The 14951-nt window shown below is 38.1% G+C and overlaps 1 protein-coding gene across 1 annotated transcript; it reads right to left on the bottom strand.

Moving 5' to 3' along the window:
- Positions 1–1149: 1149 nt before the first annotated feature.
- LOC142619684 (small ribosomal subunit protein uS10y-like) lies at positions 1150–3498 on the bottom strand. Its single transcript, XM_075792894.1, has 4 exons — positions 3402–3498; positions 3167–3310; positions 2586–2699; positions 1150–1551 (listed from the first exon to the last, which is right to left on the bottom strand). The coding sequence occupies exons 2-4, from the start codon at positions 3285–3287 to the stop codon at positions 1409–1411; spliced, it is 378 nt and encodes a 125-aa protein (XP_075649009.1). The 5' UTR covers positions 3288–3310; positions 3402–3498; the 3' UTR covers positions 1150–1408.
- Positions 3499–14951: the final 11453 nt, after the last annotated feature.

The raw sequence follows: 14951 nt of genomic DNA, 5'->3' as shown, positions 1-14951 counted from the left end.
TGTGATTGCAATTATCATATCTTGTGATCTTAATAAGTTGAGAAAAAAGTCCTCTCTTTCATTAATTTTTAAAATAAATTGAAAATATGTATGCAACTTTAATTTCTCGGTCATTAGATTAACCTCCATGCCAATTCGAGAAAAAAAGAGTCCTTGAACTCACTACATGCCATTTAATAAAAGCTATCTAAATATACTTTTAGTTAGCTATCTAAATATACTTTTAGTTACATAACATATGTATTGAGTCAAATAAAAGCTATCTAAATATACTTTTAGTTAGCTCTCTAAATATACTTTTAGTTACATAACATATGTATTGAGTCATTTGACTTGTTAATAAATCTTGATGTGATAGGTTGGAGGTGAATTGAGGCCGACAACGGGTGAAATTTAGTTGTTTTTGGAACCGATATTCTTGTAATAATAAAGTTTTGAATTTTTTTTTTAATAAATGTATTTTGAGATCAACTTTTCAACCTCATAGAATTCCAAAAGGAATTAGATCTTACCATTGACTCGATTATAGAATCACATTATTAAAATACTCACATTACTATTGTTAACTATTTAAAAATATTTATATTATTTATTAAAAATTTAAAATTTTAAAAAAAAAACATTGATTTTTTTTTTTTATAACCATTTCATTTTTCTTATCCATTCAACTAGGTATTAGTATGGTACACATACTATACGTGCACAAACGTTAAATCAAAAGACTTGCTGCTATTGATTTCCCTAGATTTCACAATAAGAACCAAACAGGATTCCATCTAATAGAGCGAACTTTGCAGATATATTTATAGTAACACCTAGATATATTTCTAGTAATACACTAACACCTAGCAAACAAAATATATTTTAGAATTTATTAGATGGACTCCTAACAACACCTAGTGAACCTCACAGCGAACTTGGCAGGATTCCATCTTATTAGCAAGATATATTTCAGCTGCAAAGTTTGCTTTAGGTTCTAATATGAACTGCAACCAACCATAATTACCAATGGAGACTGATATCTGATTCTGATGTGAGCAACACTATAAAAATTATAACAGCAAAATATTGGGAAGGAATCCCGGCCTCTGTAACAAAACAAAACACACTTAGGCCAAGGTATCTCACGCATCTCAAACTGGACAACTCTTTCAAAATAACCCCATTTTCAAACGTAGAAAAATAAGTTATAGCACACATACTAAATGGTATATAGAATCAAATATGTCAATAAACATTCAAACATCAAAACCCCTCTTCTCTTTCACTTCAAAATTGTGCTAAAAAACAGACTGCCAACAATCGAAGTTGAGGCATATGTTCTGGGATACCAGTGCAACATAAGACAAATATTTCTACCAAACTACTAACGAGATTAGAAAAGCAATAGCATTGAAGTATGCCATGTTTAAGAGTCGGCAATAGTTACTTCCACCTCCACACCAGGCTCAATCGTAATGGAGGTAATCTGCTTAACAACATCAGGGGAGCTAAACAGGTCGATAACACGCTTGTGGATACGAAGTTCAAATCTATCCCAGGTGTTGGTACCTGCAGACCAGAAACAAAAAGAATTCACAATAATATTCAAACAAGGAAATGGGCAACACAAAAACATCTTTCTTAATATATACATTTCTAATAACACCAGCAAACAGAACATCTGCTATTTGGACTAATTATGGACGGGCACAACATATCAGGCCTACAGCCATTAAATATTTCATTTAACTCGTTCAGGCAACAATGAAACAAGGTATAGTATGATTGAAATGCAACAACCAATGGCATTCTTAAGGGAAAGTGTTAAAAGGGTAATAAGTTGAATATACAGACACTGAAGATTAATCCAGAGTTAAGTCACAAGGAACCTTAGCATACCACTTAGACAAACATATAACCAACATCTGTAGATAAATGACATAAATTGTTAAATAACAGGCTAATTTTATAGGTTGACTTCAATTTGTGGTTCAAAATGAGAACACCAATTAGGGGCATTAGTATTGACTATTGAGTCAAAATCAAAGAGATAAGGGTGGTCAAACACATTTTATGTACATCAAGAGACTACTCAACCCAAACCCCACAAGAGTTAACTTTCCAATATCTCCCTGCTGCCTTTAGATACTAATACAAAACCGATATGGGACAGCACTAACAATTTCATTTTCTTTCAATTCCAATGCTCACATTCATTACAGTTTCACTAAGGAACTAGCTAAGACATAGGATTATCAAATGAATAATGCAAAACAATGATAATTAAAGATAGATCTAAAAAATTAAATTGAAGGACAGTATGATATAAAAAAATAAAATCATTTTCTTATTTTTTAAGTACATCATGAGATAGACAACTCAACCTAAACCTTACAAAGGAACCTTTGGATCTCTACCTGCTCCCTTTTGATTGTGATAACAAAACCCCTATGGAACACCACTAGCTAATATACCAACCTAGAATATAGGCAAGCTTAAAATTGAACCAGATAGGATTATCAAATGAATATTGGTAAACAATGGCGATGATATATTTGTGAAGGCAATCAATTGAATCCTACATTAAGATATAGAAAATATACCTTCACCACAAGGGGACTTCCTGGTGGTGATGTGCAGAACCTTGGTGGGGATTCTCACTGGGCCCTTAACCCTCAACATCTTATCCTTGGCGCCGCGAACCAAATCAGCACAAACTATCAATAAAAAAATAAACAAAACCATCAGTCAAATTGTTGCCTTATTATTCTTGTTCTTAACAGATCTAAGATGCTAAAAAGGTTTAAAACCTCATACATAAACCAATTAAAATCAAATCAGAACTGACTCAGAAAAAAATCATAGCTAAAAACTGATACAAACATATAACACTCAAAATCATTAATAATACCATTTGTGAAACTAAAACATTTCCATAACCAACAAAATAAATCAGATTTGAATCAGAAAACGCACATTAAAAAAAATACCTGATACTAACATACAAAATTTAACAAAAATTCACACATACTCTAAAGAGTGTTTCATCTCTGAAACTAAACCATACTCAGATCCACATTATCATTGTTTAATCACCATTTTCATCATATGGGTCTACGCAGATTAGAACTAAAAATCCAAAACAAAAAAACAGAAGCAAGAAAAGAAAGTATTTTGGAGGTACCCTTTTCAATGTTTTTAACATTCTTTGAAGTGAGAGTGATCCTGATTTTGTGTATCTGTTCCTCGCCACCATCTGGACCCAGCTGCTTCGCGGGTTTCACAGCATAAGGAGGAGCAGCCATCTTTCAGTGCTTTTTTTTTCTCTCTGCAAAATACCAATCACAAATAAATAAATAAAAGAGCTAAAACCCATATTTGATATTGCAGAGAGAGGGAGTGAGGGAGAGAGAACGAACTTGAGAGTTGAGAGAGCTGGAGATGGCGGCGGCTCTTTTCACAGAGAATGCAAAATGGGGATATAGAGAAACATACGGTTATACTTATATATGTGTGTGTGAGTTTTTTTAGGTTTAGGGTTTTAAGGTTTTTTTTTTTTTTTTGGTTTGGTGGGTTGGTTTTTTAGAAGGCTGGGCCGTTTTGGAAGATTTTATAAATTGGGCTTGAGTTTAGCTAGCTAGCTAGCTCGCCCAAATTATTGATGAGGTGGGTTTAAAAATTACTATAAAGAAAATAAAAACATAAATTGGATTCTTTTTTCTTTTTTTCTTTTTTTTTGGAGGAAGGAAAATAAATTTGTTTTGGGAAAGAAAAAATGTTTCTGAAAACCTATAAATAAAGGTAAGATTTCGAAATGAAGTTGTTGTAATTAGTAGTGTTTTCTGGAACTTTTTATTATTGGTAAAGATATTTCAAAATTTCTTTAGGAAAGCATAAATGAGCATGTTATGAAAGTGTATGTAATATGCAATGCATGTATACAAATATTATATATATATATATATATGTATGTATTATTAAACACAAATTTGATGCTTCGGTTTTGAGTTGTTGGTGTTATAGTACATATGCTATCAATGATGGTTCATTTGAGCTGATAGAGGCACTACACATTTCACATGAGAGCAAAGGGAGGTTTCTAGAATTATTTAAAATAACAAGTTTAATGTAATTGAGTAAACAAAAAATAAAAATAATAATAACAACAACAACGAGGTTATGTTAATAGTTTTTTTTTAAAAAAATATCAATGAGTTAAAATATATCAAATATAAACCACGATATTACAGGTAGAGTTCAACTTTATCAAAAGTGAGCATGAACTATCACCATATGTTGTAGGTTATCAAAACTAACATAGATAGTAGATTGTTAGGCACTTAATTTTGCGTGTGCGCATACTGATTGGCTTTCCAATATATGTGATCAAAACTTTATTGAAGAAGGTCCTCAAGAGACTCCTACTATCAATAAGTATAAGTTGTATTACAAGATTATCAAATGAACTATTATTATTATTATTATTATTATTATTATTATTATTAGAAAGTTTCAACTTATTGTGTTCGCTCCTGATGATAGTTTTTTATTATCTGATCAAAATACAAATCGGTTTTTTATGTAGGCTGGAATTAAACTCCAGATTTCTTATTAAACAATTATTATTTTATTTCTTTTATAGTCTTTTTTTATGTATAAGTAAAGCTTCCATCCAATACTTTTATGCATTAGATGAGACACTAAACTAATTTGTGGTTATTTTAAGATACATATTGTGGGTTCCAGTTAGCTCAGCTAGTAAAATCTTTGATGGTTATATAAGAGATATGGGGTTCAATCCCCGGCTACACCAAAAACTGATTGGTGTCTTGGTCTGATAATAAAGAGCTATTATCAAGAGCAGACGCCATAGATTGAAACTCTCCAAAAAAAAAAAAATACATGTCATATTTGTGCCTCCACTAGTGCATAAGAGCACTATAGGTAAGTTGAACTCTTGATACATCTCAAGTAGTCCAGCTAACTATATAATGTGTGATAAAGTGAAATTATTTTTTAATATGATGTGAATTAGCACCTGTTAATAAAGGTGACCAAGTTACATTGAGGCGATACCCTATTATCATTATTATCCAAAATGACAAAAAAGAAGAAAAAGAAAAAATAAATTTTATCATTGGATGCAGCATATTACTATTCTATTTAACCACATTATAATTTAGCATGGAAAAATTAATAACAATTATTAGAGAAATTATAAAATTACATGTGAGTTACCTTGATTTGAAAATTAACTATTACGCGCATCTGTTTCTCAAAAAAAAAAAAAAAACTATTACACTCATCTTGACCCTAAAATGTGAACATTTTAAAATATTCCTATTATTTTTGTGTTTTTTAGTCTTTCATTATATTATTTTATAATTCTCATAGCTACTAATAAAAATAAAATCGTAATCATTAGTTTAAAAAAAAATTAAAAGATATTATTGTTGCCATTATCACCAAGCTTTAATATTCAATGCCAAAGCCCCCTTTTTAATCCCATTAAATAAAATAATAACAATAACAATTGTAAGGGCGGGTTTTGGTTCTTCAGCCCAAAAAATGAATGGATTAAAGCCCAAAAAGCTCAATACAATGCATTTGTAGAGAGTGAGATTAAAAGCTAGGCTTCAATAGATCCAAGAACACACGCGGTGAATACAAGATAGCAAGAAAGTAAGGAGAACAAACTCTTAAGCAAAGGAACCCTTCTCGGCAACGTTCAAGGGGAAAAATCCTCGCATATATTTCTCTTAGACTCGGATCTTATTACAGTTCTTGTTACTACAGTGTTTTCTCTTCCCCCTTTTCCCCCCTTGTCCCTGGAGGGTCCCTTACATTGTATAGTTCTCCTTAGATGATCTTGGCTCTCCATTTGTTGATTATCCAGTCCACTACTTGAGTGCTTGTCCCATTAGACACCTTCCCAAACCCCTTGTGAGTCGTGACAACACTGTTCATGGGTCTTCTCCACATAAATGCAACCAGGAGGTTTGGTAGGACACATTAAATGTGGTGGCAACCATCATTCCTTCAACCATGTCAGTGTTAACCCCCTCCCCAAAACTGTTTCTCCACAATACAACCTCCTCTGATGACGTGCTATTGATGTAACCTTACCGTCCGAGGCTGTGGCCTCCTCGGCATGATAATGGCCCTTCTCGGCCATGGGTATGACACGTGACACAATTACCTTATTATAATTCTTGTACCCCACAACAACAACAACAACAACAACAACAACAATAATAATAATAAAAATAAATAAATAAATAAAAATAAACCAAAACCCCCTATTCGGAGACCAGTGGCAGAGCCACATGCATCTTGGGGGGCCTTGGCCCCTCCAAAATTTTTAATTTTTTTACAATATAGGTATTTCTTTTATAAATATTTAAAGGTTATATGGAAAAAATTAAAAAAAAAAATTGGCCTCCCAAAAGAAAGTATTGATTAACTAATCTAGCAATCCTTTCCAAAAAAAAAAAGACTTTAGCGTTGATATACTATTGTAATAGAATGAAAAAATTAGATAGTAAGTTTTGTGACTAAATAGTGGGACTCCTAATTTTTAGCTCAATTTTAAATCCTATTAATGCATTTAAATCATTCAACATTGATAGTATATGCTATTTAGTTGAATTTTTCTATTCTCAAGATTTTATTTAAAAAAAAAGCTCATATAAGACTTCAATTATAATTATATGATTTTGATTTGTCAAACATGGATGAAATTTTGTGAACAATTTATATATTAAAAAGGAAATAATGTATAATTTTGTTATAAAAATAATAATTGATGGAGTTTATTACGTGAAGTATTATTGTCAAGCATGACTTTGATGGAAGATATTATATTCGTTTTTTTTTTTTTTTTGTACTTTATATTTGTATGTTGTATACCCAATTATACAATGTTTGTATACTTAATTAGAGTTTAAGAAGATTATAAGTTTCTTTTATAAAGAATATCTTGTGTTTAGGTGTATATATATACATATTAAAGTTGATAATTTGTGTCTATGTATATAACTTATTTAGAATAAGAAAATTAAAATTTGTACTTTCATACACACATATATTATGTGAATTTTTTAGGGTAGTGTCTATTTGTGATTTGAGTTTATCTTGGCACAATAGTTTGGCCCCTCAACTCAAAATTCCTAGCTTTGCCACTGTTGGAGACCCAGATTCATTTATTCCCCCCGAAATACAAAAGGGGAAAAAAAGAAACTTAACATCAAACTATAGTCAACCTCTTTGATAATTCTGCTCTCACGATGCCATTGTTAAAACAATGTCATTTTATTATTCAATTAACAAATTTACCAATCACTCTGATTTTTCAATCAATTCTTTTTAAATAACAAAATTTCATAAAAAAGGGCAATGACATGAGTGTAAGATTTTAAAAAGACTTTATATGGCCCACGTTTAAGTGATAAATGAAAACTCATGTTTTAAGGATTTTATTTGTGAATGACAGTATGATGAATAACATTTTTTAGATAACTCTCAATTGGTATAATCCCTTGGTTAATAAACACCTTGAAATTACAAGTTTTAAACTCCTTGATGGAATAAGAGTTATGAAACAAATCTTAATTTAAAAGGGTCCCTAGTGTAGCCTATGTATATGGTTTGTTTCCATCAAAAGAAATACGTGAGGTAAAGGCCATAAACTAGAAGACATTTTTTATAGGTACTATCATATAGTGAGTCTTTTTTTTTTTTTTTCCCTATACACTTAGACAATTATAGCTGAAGGTATGTTTATTTTCTTCCACTACTCTCTAAATTTTATTCTTACATTTGGTATCAGAGTCATTTTTCATGCTATGTTGTTTAGTGATTTTAGTTTTAGAAATATCTATTATTTCCAATTGTCGTATATTTGTACGATAATTTTTTTTTTTTTTGCATTATTTTAATTTTGGGATGAAATTTAAGTTGTGGTGAATGCAAATATAGAGCATGTGTACTCTAAATCCTAGAGAACAAGTTATGTTTTGCATCTTTATTGGTATTTGTGTAACAAATTACCATTGAGTTTTGAGATTGGAAGTATCAATTTGAAATTCACAAGATTATTATCTATATAGAATTGAATAGGTTCAAAGGTAGACATGTTGTATCTATTTGTTTATTCATTACATATGTGACTCAAGGACTTTGTTTTCTCTGATCTTAAATCGTTCACATATAGTATTTTTCAAATATGCTAATGTGGACTAATGGGTAATTCGACTAAAGTACATGCCAAGGCACCTAAATTGTTCGTGAATTTGATTTTGATTTTGATATTCATCAAGTACTCATCCAAGTATTTACGTTTGTTTCCTAGATATAAAATCTTAATTATATGGAAAATAATTTGTGACAGTATGGTGGCTCATTTAACAAACATGCCTCAATAATTTGTACAATTTTCAATTTTCAATTGTAAATTGCTTTAAGGTGCGTTTAGATATTGCTTATTTTGCTGAAAACTGAAAACAATAATAAAATAATTTTCGGTTACTGTTTACACTAAAAAACACTGTTCATATGCCTTGATGCACTGTTCATGTCCCATGAACAGTGCACCAAGCACTGGTCCAAAAAAAAAAAAAAAAAGGCCTGAAACACAAAACGTCCAAACGTGGACGCAATCCAAATGCCACCTTAGAGACTACTTTTGTAGATCAATATATTTGGCATAAAAATACAAATGATCCTCTTTTTTTTTGTTGTTGTTGAGATAATGATCCTTTTTTTTTTTTGAAACCATAACGTTTTAAAATAAATTATGGGGATAAATATGTTGCATGTAAGTTGTGGGGAGTAAAAGGACCCAAGTGGGCATATGGGCCTTTGGGCTGTAACATGGAGGGCCGACCTGCTCCAGGATTAAACTCTATGAGTTGGCCCATACGCCGAGGGTCCGAGGATATAGCCGAGGGAGAGTTTCACCTCGGACAGATCCGAGAGAACTCAAGATTTCATTATAAAGGTCAAGGCACAACTCTGGAAAGACTAATGGTTAAAATGGGACATTCTGAATCTTCTAGATGCACCAGTATTAAAGAAAATATCAAGGGCAAAGGCTGCCACCTCCGCATTAAAGGCTCTGCACCTCCGCATTAAAGGCTCTGCACCTACCTCCCTGGCCGCATTAATGGGGAGATGACCCCTGAACAGTGAGGTGGAAACTTCTAGTCACTGTTCAAAAAGTATCAGGGAAGGAAGTATAAAAGGGGGGGTAAAGGCCAAAAAGAAAGGGGGATCGAAACAAAGAAAGGAAATTAAGAAATTGTAATCTTTAAGGAAGAAAGAGAAATAATAAAGAAGTAGTCCTCGGCTAGAGTCCGAGGAGATCCATTTGCAATTATCGTTTGTTAGTTACCTGTATTTGTTTCTAAAAGCCTGTTAACAAACTCTCAGTACTTCAAATCTAGGTTTCAAGCCCACACTCTACAAATTTTATTGTTTAAGGCTCATTGGGCCTGAGCCCGTGATTGTCTTTGGGTCCAGGTGCAATTGTGCACTTACAATTGGCGCCGTCTGTGGGAAATCTAGTCTAGAAGAGGTGGGGATAGGATGGCAGGCTTAGGTTCTCACCATGCAGAATCACATGGATCACAACCAGAAGATCATTTCGAACGTCTTGAACGTCGAAGGGATCGTGAGGGAAGTGTCCATACAGAATACCCAGGCGCTAGCCATACTCATGGTGGGGGTAGCACCACCCACGAGGAGGGTTCTAAATCCATGCAGAAGGAAATCAATCGTTTGAAAAGAAAAGGGATTCTGGCCGTGCTAAACGTAGGTTTTCACCGTCCTCGTCTACTTTCCTTCCTCGGAGGAGGATAGGGGAGGTGGCTACGGCTCAGGTCGCGCTCCCCCGCCGGTGCAACGTCCTCCGGTGAGAAGGACGACCGGCCAACTCGCGGACGTAAGAAGCTTCGTTCTAGGGGCTTAGGCAACGATGCTATGAGTAGGGCGTTGCACCAACTCTCCAAATCTCCGTTTACACGGAGGATTGAGAAAGGAAGGCTTCCCGGGAGGTTTACCGGCCCACTTTTACCATCTACAATGGCCGGACGGATCCGGTGGAGCACGTGAGTCACTTTAACCGAGAGGATGGCGGTGCACTCTCACAACGAGACCACGATGTGTAAAGTTTTCCCCTACAGCTTGGGACTGTTGCTATGAGGTGGTTCAACGACCTTAAATCGGGGTCTATGGGTTCGTTTGGGAGCTTTACTAGAGCATTCGCTTCGCGGTTCATTACGTGTAGCAGAGTACCTCGGCTATTGGACTCGCTGTTATCCATGACCATGAGGGAAGGGGAGACGTTGAAAGCATACTCTGACCGTTACTGGGAGATGTTTAATGAAATAGATGGCGACTTTGATGAGGTTGCGCTTAATACTTTTAAGGTGGGTCTTCCTACTGATCACGACTTGAGAAAGTCTTTGACCAAAAAGCTCGTCCGTAGCGTACGTCGTCTCATGGATCGTATCGACGAGTACAAGAGGGTGGAGGAAGACCAACAGCAAGGAAAGGGTAAGGAGAAGGTTATCCCGCAGGAGAGAAAGGATTTCAGGTCGGACAGGTACCACAATAACAAGCCGAGGAGAGATTACGTTGGGCAGTCCGGCTCGGCAGCACCTCAGGCCGTGAGCACTGTGTTCCGAGAACCAGTACATCAGTTGCTGGAGAAATTTTGTAAGGAGCTCTTCTTTAAATGGCCTGGTAAGATGTCAGGGGACCCTGCGAAGAGGAATCAGAACCTCTTTTGTCAGTACCATCAGGATGCGAGTCACACTACCGAGAATTGTCGGACCCTTTGGAACCACTTGGAGCAGCTTGTCAGTAAAGGAAAATTGAAGCAGCACTTGTGTCAGCACAGGTGGACGGGGCGGTCAATGCGAGTTCGAATAACCGGAGGAACGGTTCATCTCGGCCGGCGTTAGGAACAATAAATGTTATTTTTGCTTGCCCACACAGACCGGCTCGGGTCCCGCGAGAATGATGGCGAGTTTCACATCCTCGGGCCAAGGAACCAAGGCGCCAGGCCGAAGAGGTTGAAAGTGACCTTGCCCATCTTGGGATTTTCGGAGGAAGATAAGGTTGGTACCATTCAACCCCATGACGATGCTCTTGTGGTCACTCTTAGAATAGGGAGTTATGATGTGAAAAGAGTGATGATTGATCGAGAGCGGCGGTGCGGATATCATGTACCTTTGATTTATTTAAGGGAGCTAAGGGCGACGTTGGAAGATCTTACTCCTTATGACTCGCCACTCATAAGCTTCGAAGGAAGGGCGTTGTGCTTAAGAATGGACGGATTCGTTTGCCGTCCAATGCGGCTCGAAAACGGTTGAGGTGGATTTCATTGTGGTCGACGCGTACTCCCCATATACACCATCCTCGCCGAGGCCATGGCTGCATACTCTGAGGCTTGTCTCCTCTACCTTGCACGTTAAGGTTAAATTCCCCTCGGGAGAGTACGTTGAGGAAATCCTCGGCGACGAATAGTGGCCGAAGTAATGCATATCGGCCGCGGTGCTTCGGCCGGTCGAAGGCCGAGTCATCAACTTTGCCCATCCAAGAGTCATAGCAATTAACGGCTCCGGATGCATGCGGAGCGATGACGAGAGATGAAATTTGTTTGTGAGGAGTTAGAAGTTTGTAATAGCGGATGACCCGGAGAGGTTCTTCTAAGTTGGCATACGTTTGCCACACGTGAGAAGATGGAGTTGTTGGAATTTACGAAGAACAATATAGATGTTTTTGCGTGGGACCCCTATGAGGCTCCGGGCGTAGATCAGAGCTTCATCGTCATCATTTAAACGTCAATCACTGCCATTGTGCCGAGAAGGCGACCACCTCGGCGTTCTTCCAAAGAACATTCCGAAGGCTGAAGCAAGAGGTGCTCGAGCTCGAGAGGGCTGGAGCTATTAAAGAAGTTTTTACCTTGAATGGTTAGCGCATACGGTTGTGGTTAAAAAGAAGAACGGCACATGGAGTATGTGTGGACTTCACGGATTTGAACAAGGCCTGCCCCAAGGATTCGTTCCCAATGCCTCGTATTGATCAACTGGTGGATGCCACTGTCGGACATCCTCGAATGAGTTTTTTGGACGCCTTCCAGGGTTACCACCAGATTTCCTTGGCATTGGAGGATCAAGAGAAAACTGCTTTCATTACTCCAACCGGGAACTATCATTATAAGGTTATGCCATTTGGGTTGAAAAATGCTGGGGCTACTTACCAAAGAATGATGACCCGAATGTTCGAACAGCAACTGGGGAAGACCATTGAAGTATACGTGGATGATATGGTAGTGAAGAGTAAGACAATACCTTCACACATGAAAGATCTGGCCGACACCTTCCAAATGCTAAGAAAGTATAAGTTGCGCCTTAACGCCTCAAAGTGCTCTTTTGGCGTGGGGTCTGGAAAGTTCTTGGGATATATGATTACTCATAGAGGCATAGAGGTAAACCCAGTGCAGGTTAAGGCTATTCAGGATTTGCAGCCGCCTCGGAACCCAAAAGAGATCCAGAAATTGACTGGGATGATTGCCGCATTGAATAGGTTTATCTCTCGGTCTGCTGACCGATACCGTCCTTTCTTCCGGTTGTTGAATAGGTGGAGAGGGTTTCAATGGACTGAGGACTGCGTGTTAGCTTTCCAACAGCTTAAGCAATATCTTTCTCGGCCACCCATTTTGTCTCGCCCCGAGGTGGACGAGGTTTTGTTCGCTTATCTGGCAGTGGCTATCCACGCGGTGAGCCTAGTCCTTATAAGGAATGAAAGTGGGGTGCAAAGACCGGTCTACTACGTTAGTAAGTCTTTGAATGAGGCCGAGGTGCGCTATCTGCCCTTGGAAAAAGTGCTTCTGGCCGTAGTCCACGCCACGCGCAAACTTCCTCATTATTTCCAGTCTCATACTGTGGTGGTCCTGACCCAATTGCCTCTCAAGGCGGTGTTACGCAGTGCTGATTACTATGGTAGGGTGGCAAAATGGGGAACCATTTTGGGAGCCTTTGATGTTAAGTACAAGCCTCGCACCTCGGTGAAGGGCCAAGTCCTCGTTGACTTGGTGGCAGAGTTTACCGAACCATTGCTGAAAGAACTCCAAAAGAAGCACACATGGATGAAAAATCAATTGGTGTGATCACGTGCAATGCCTCGATTTGGAAAGTGTATGTGGATGGGGCGGCTAATCGAGAGAGGTGCAGTGTTGGACTTGTTCTAACGTCCCTTGAGGGAATTGTCTTCGAAAAATCTTTGAGATTGGCATTCTCGGCTACTAACAATGAGGCCGAATATGAAGCAGTCTTGGTAGGCATGCAGATGGTACGTAGGATGGGTGGAAAGGAAATCCATGTGTTCTCGGACTCTCAATTAGTGGTTGGCCAAGTGATGGGGACCATGGAGGCTAGAGACCCCAGAATGCAGGAATATTTGGTCCAGGTCAAGCGTCAGCAAGCTGAATTTAACTCCTTCGTCTTAGCTCATATCCCTAGGAGTGCAAACATCCATGCAGATTCTTTGACTACGTTGGCGACATCCTCGGCTCAGGACTTGCCCAGGGTTATCCTCGTGGAGGATTTGTTGGAGCCAACTCTTACCGTCGCTAGTACAGTTCACATTCATCTGATAAGGCCTGGACCTAGTTGGATCAACCCGGTTATAGCTTTTCTTAGGAATGATATCCTTCCTGAGGACAAATCTGAAGCAGAAAAGATACGTCGAAAGGCGCCACGTTTCTGGTTGTCCGAGGGACGAGAAGGCTGGCAAACGCTTGATCCTTCTCGACCGTGCTTAGCGTGTGTGCACCGAATCAACGGAAGCATTGCGGAGGAACTGCAGAATTTGTGGAAGCCACACTAGGGGAAGGTCCTTAGCCCATAGAGCTCGACTGCGGGTTATTGGTGGCCCAATATGCAGAGAGGCTCGGGGACTATGCCGAAAATGTGATCAATGTCGGAGGTTCGCCCCTAATATTCATCAACTTTGGTGGGGTTCTTAACCCTCTCTCCGAGTCCTTGGCCCTTTGCCCGATGGGGATTGGATATAGTGGGGCCATTTCGAGAGGCTGGGAAACAAAAGATGGCTTCTTGTGGGAACGAGTTATTTTACTAAATGGGTTGAGGCCGAGCCCTTAGCAAATATCGGAGATGTTGATTCCAAGAAATTTATCTGGAAAAATATTGTCACCAGATTCGGTATACCACACACACTTGTCTCAGACAATGGCGTTCAATTTGACAGCAAGGCCTTTAGGCAATATTGTGGTGACATGGGTATCATAAATAGATACTCCACCCCAGCTTATCCATAGGGAAATGGGCAGGCCGAGGCCGTTAATAAGGTCATAGTTAGTGGGCTTAAGAAAAGGTTGGACGATGCAAAAGGCAGATGGGTAGAAGAACTCCCTCATGTTCTGTGGACGTATCGGACCACACCGCGCAGGTCCACGGGAGAAACGCCATTCTCTATGACTTATGGAGCCGAGGCGGTGATACCTCTGGAATCTGGTTTTCCCACCCTAAAGACGAGCTCTTTTAGCTCGGAGAATAACAATGGACTTCTGGAGAAAAGTCTTGATTTACTCGAGGAACGACGCGAGGCAGCCATGGTCCAAATGACTTATTATCAACAGAAGCTAAAGCGGGGATATGATGCCCATGTGAAGCTAAGGCCACTAGCGCCTGGGGATCTTGTATTAAGAAAGGTTGTGGGCATTTCAAGGAACCCAGCGTGGGGTAAGCTCGGACCAAACTGGGAAGGCCCCTATCGAATTGTTTCAGTAGCAGGTATAGGGTCGTATTGGCTAGCTGATTTAGATGAAAGAATTGTACCACGCCCATGGAATGTAAATAACCTGCGAATGTATTATTATTAATAAAGTGTGTTTTTGTTTGTAATCAGTTCAAAGTTGTAAATACCGCAGGAGTTTCCAATTA

The sequence above is a fragment of the Castanea sativa genome, chromosome 12 (assembly GCF_040712315.1).
Source record: "Castanea sativa cultivar Marrone di Chiusa Pesio chromosome 12, ASM4071231v1".
NCBI classification, from domain to species: Eukaryota; Viridiplantae; Streptophyta; class Magnoliopsida; order Fagales; family Fagaceae; genus Castanea; species Castanea sativa.
Note: the sequence above shows the minus strand (reverse complement) of the source record. Positions and strands in the feature narration are given on the sequence as shown.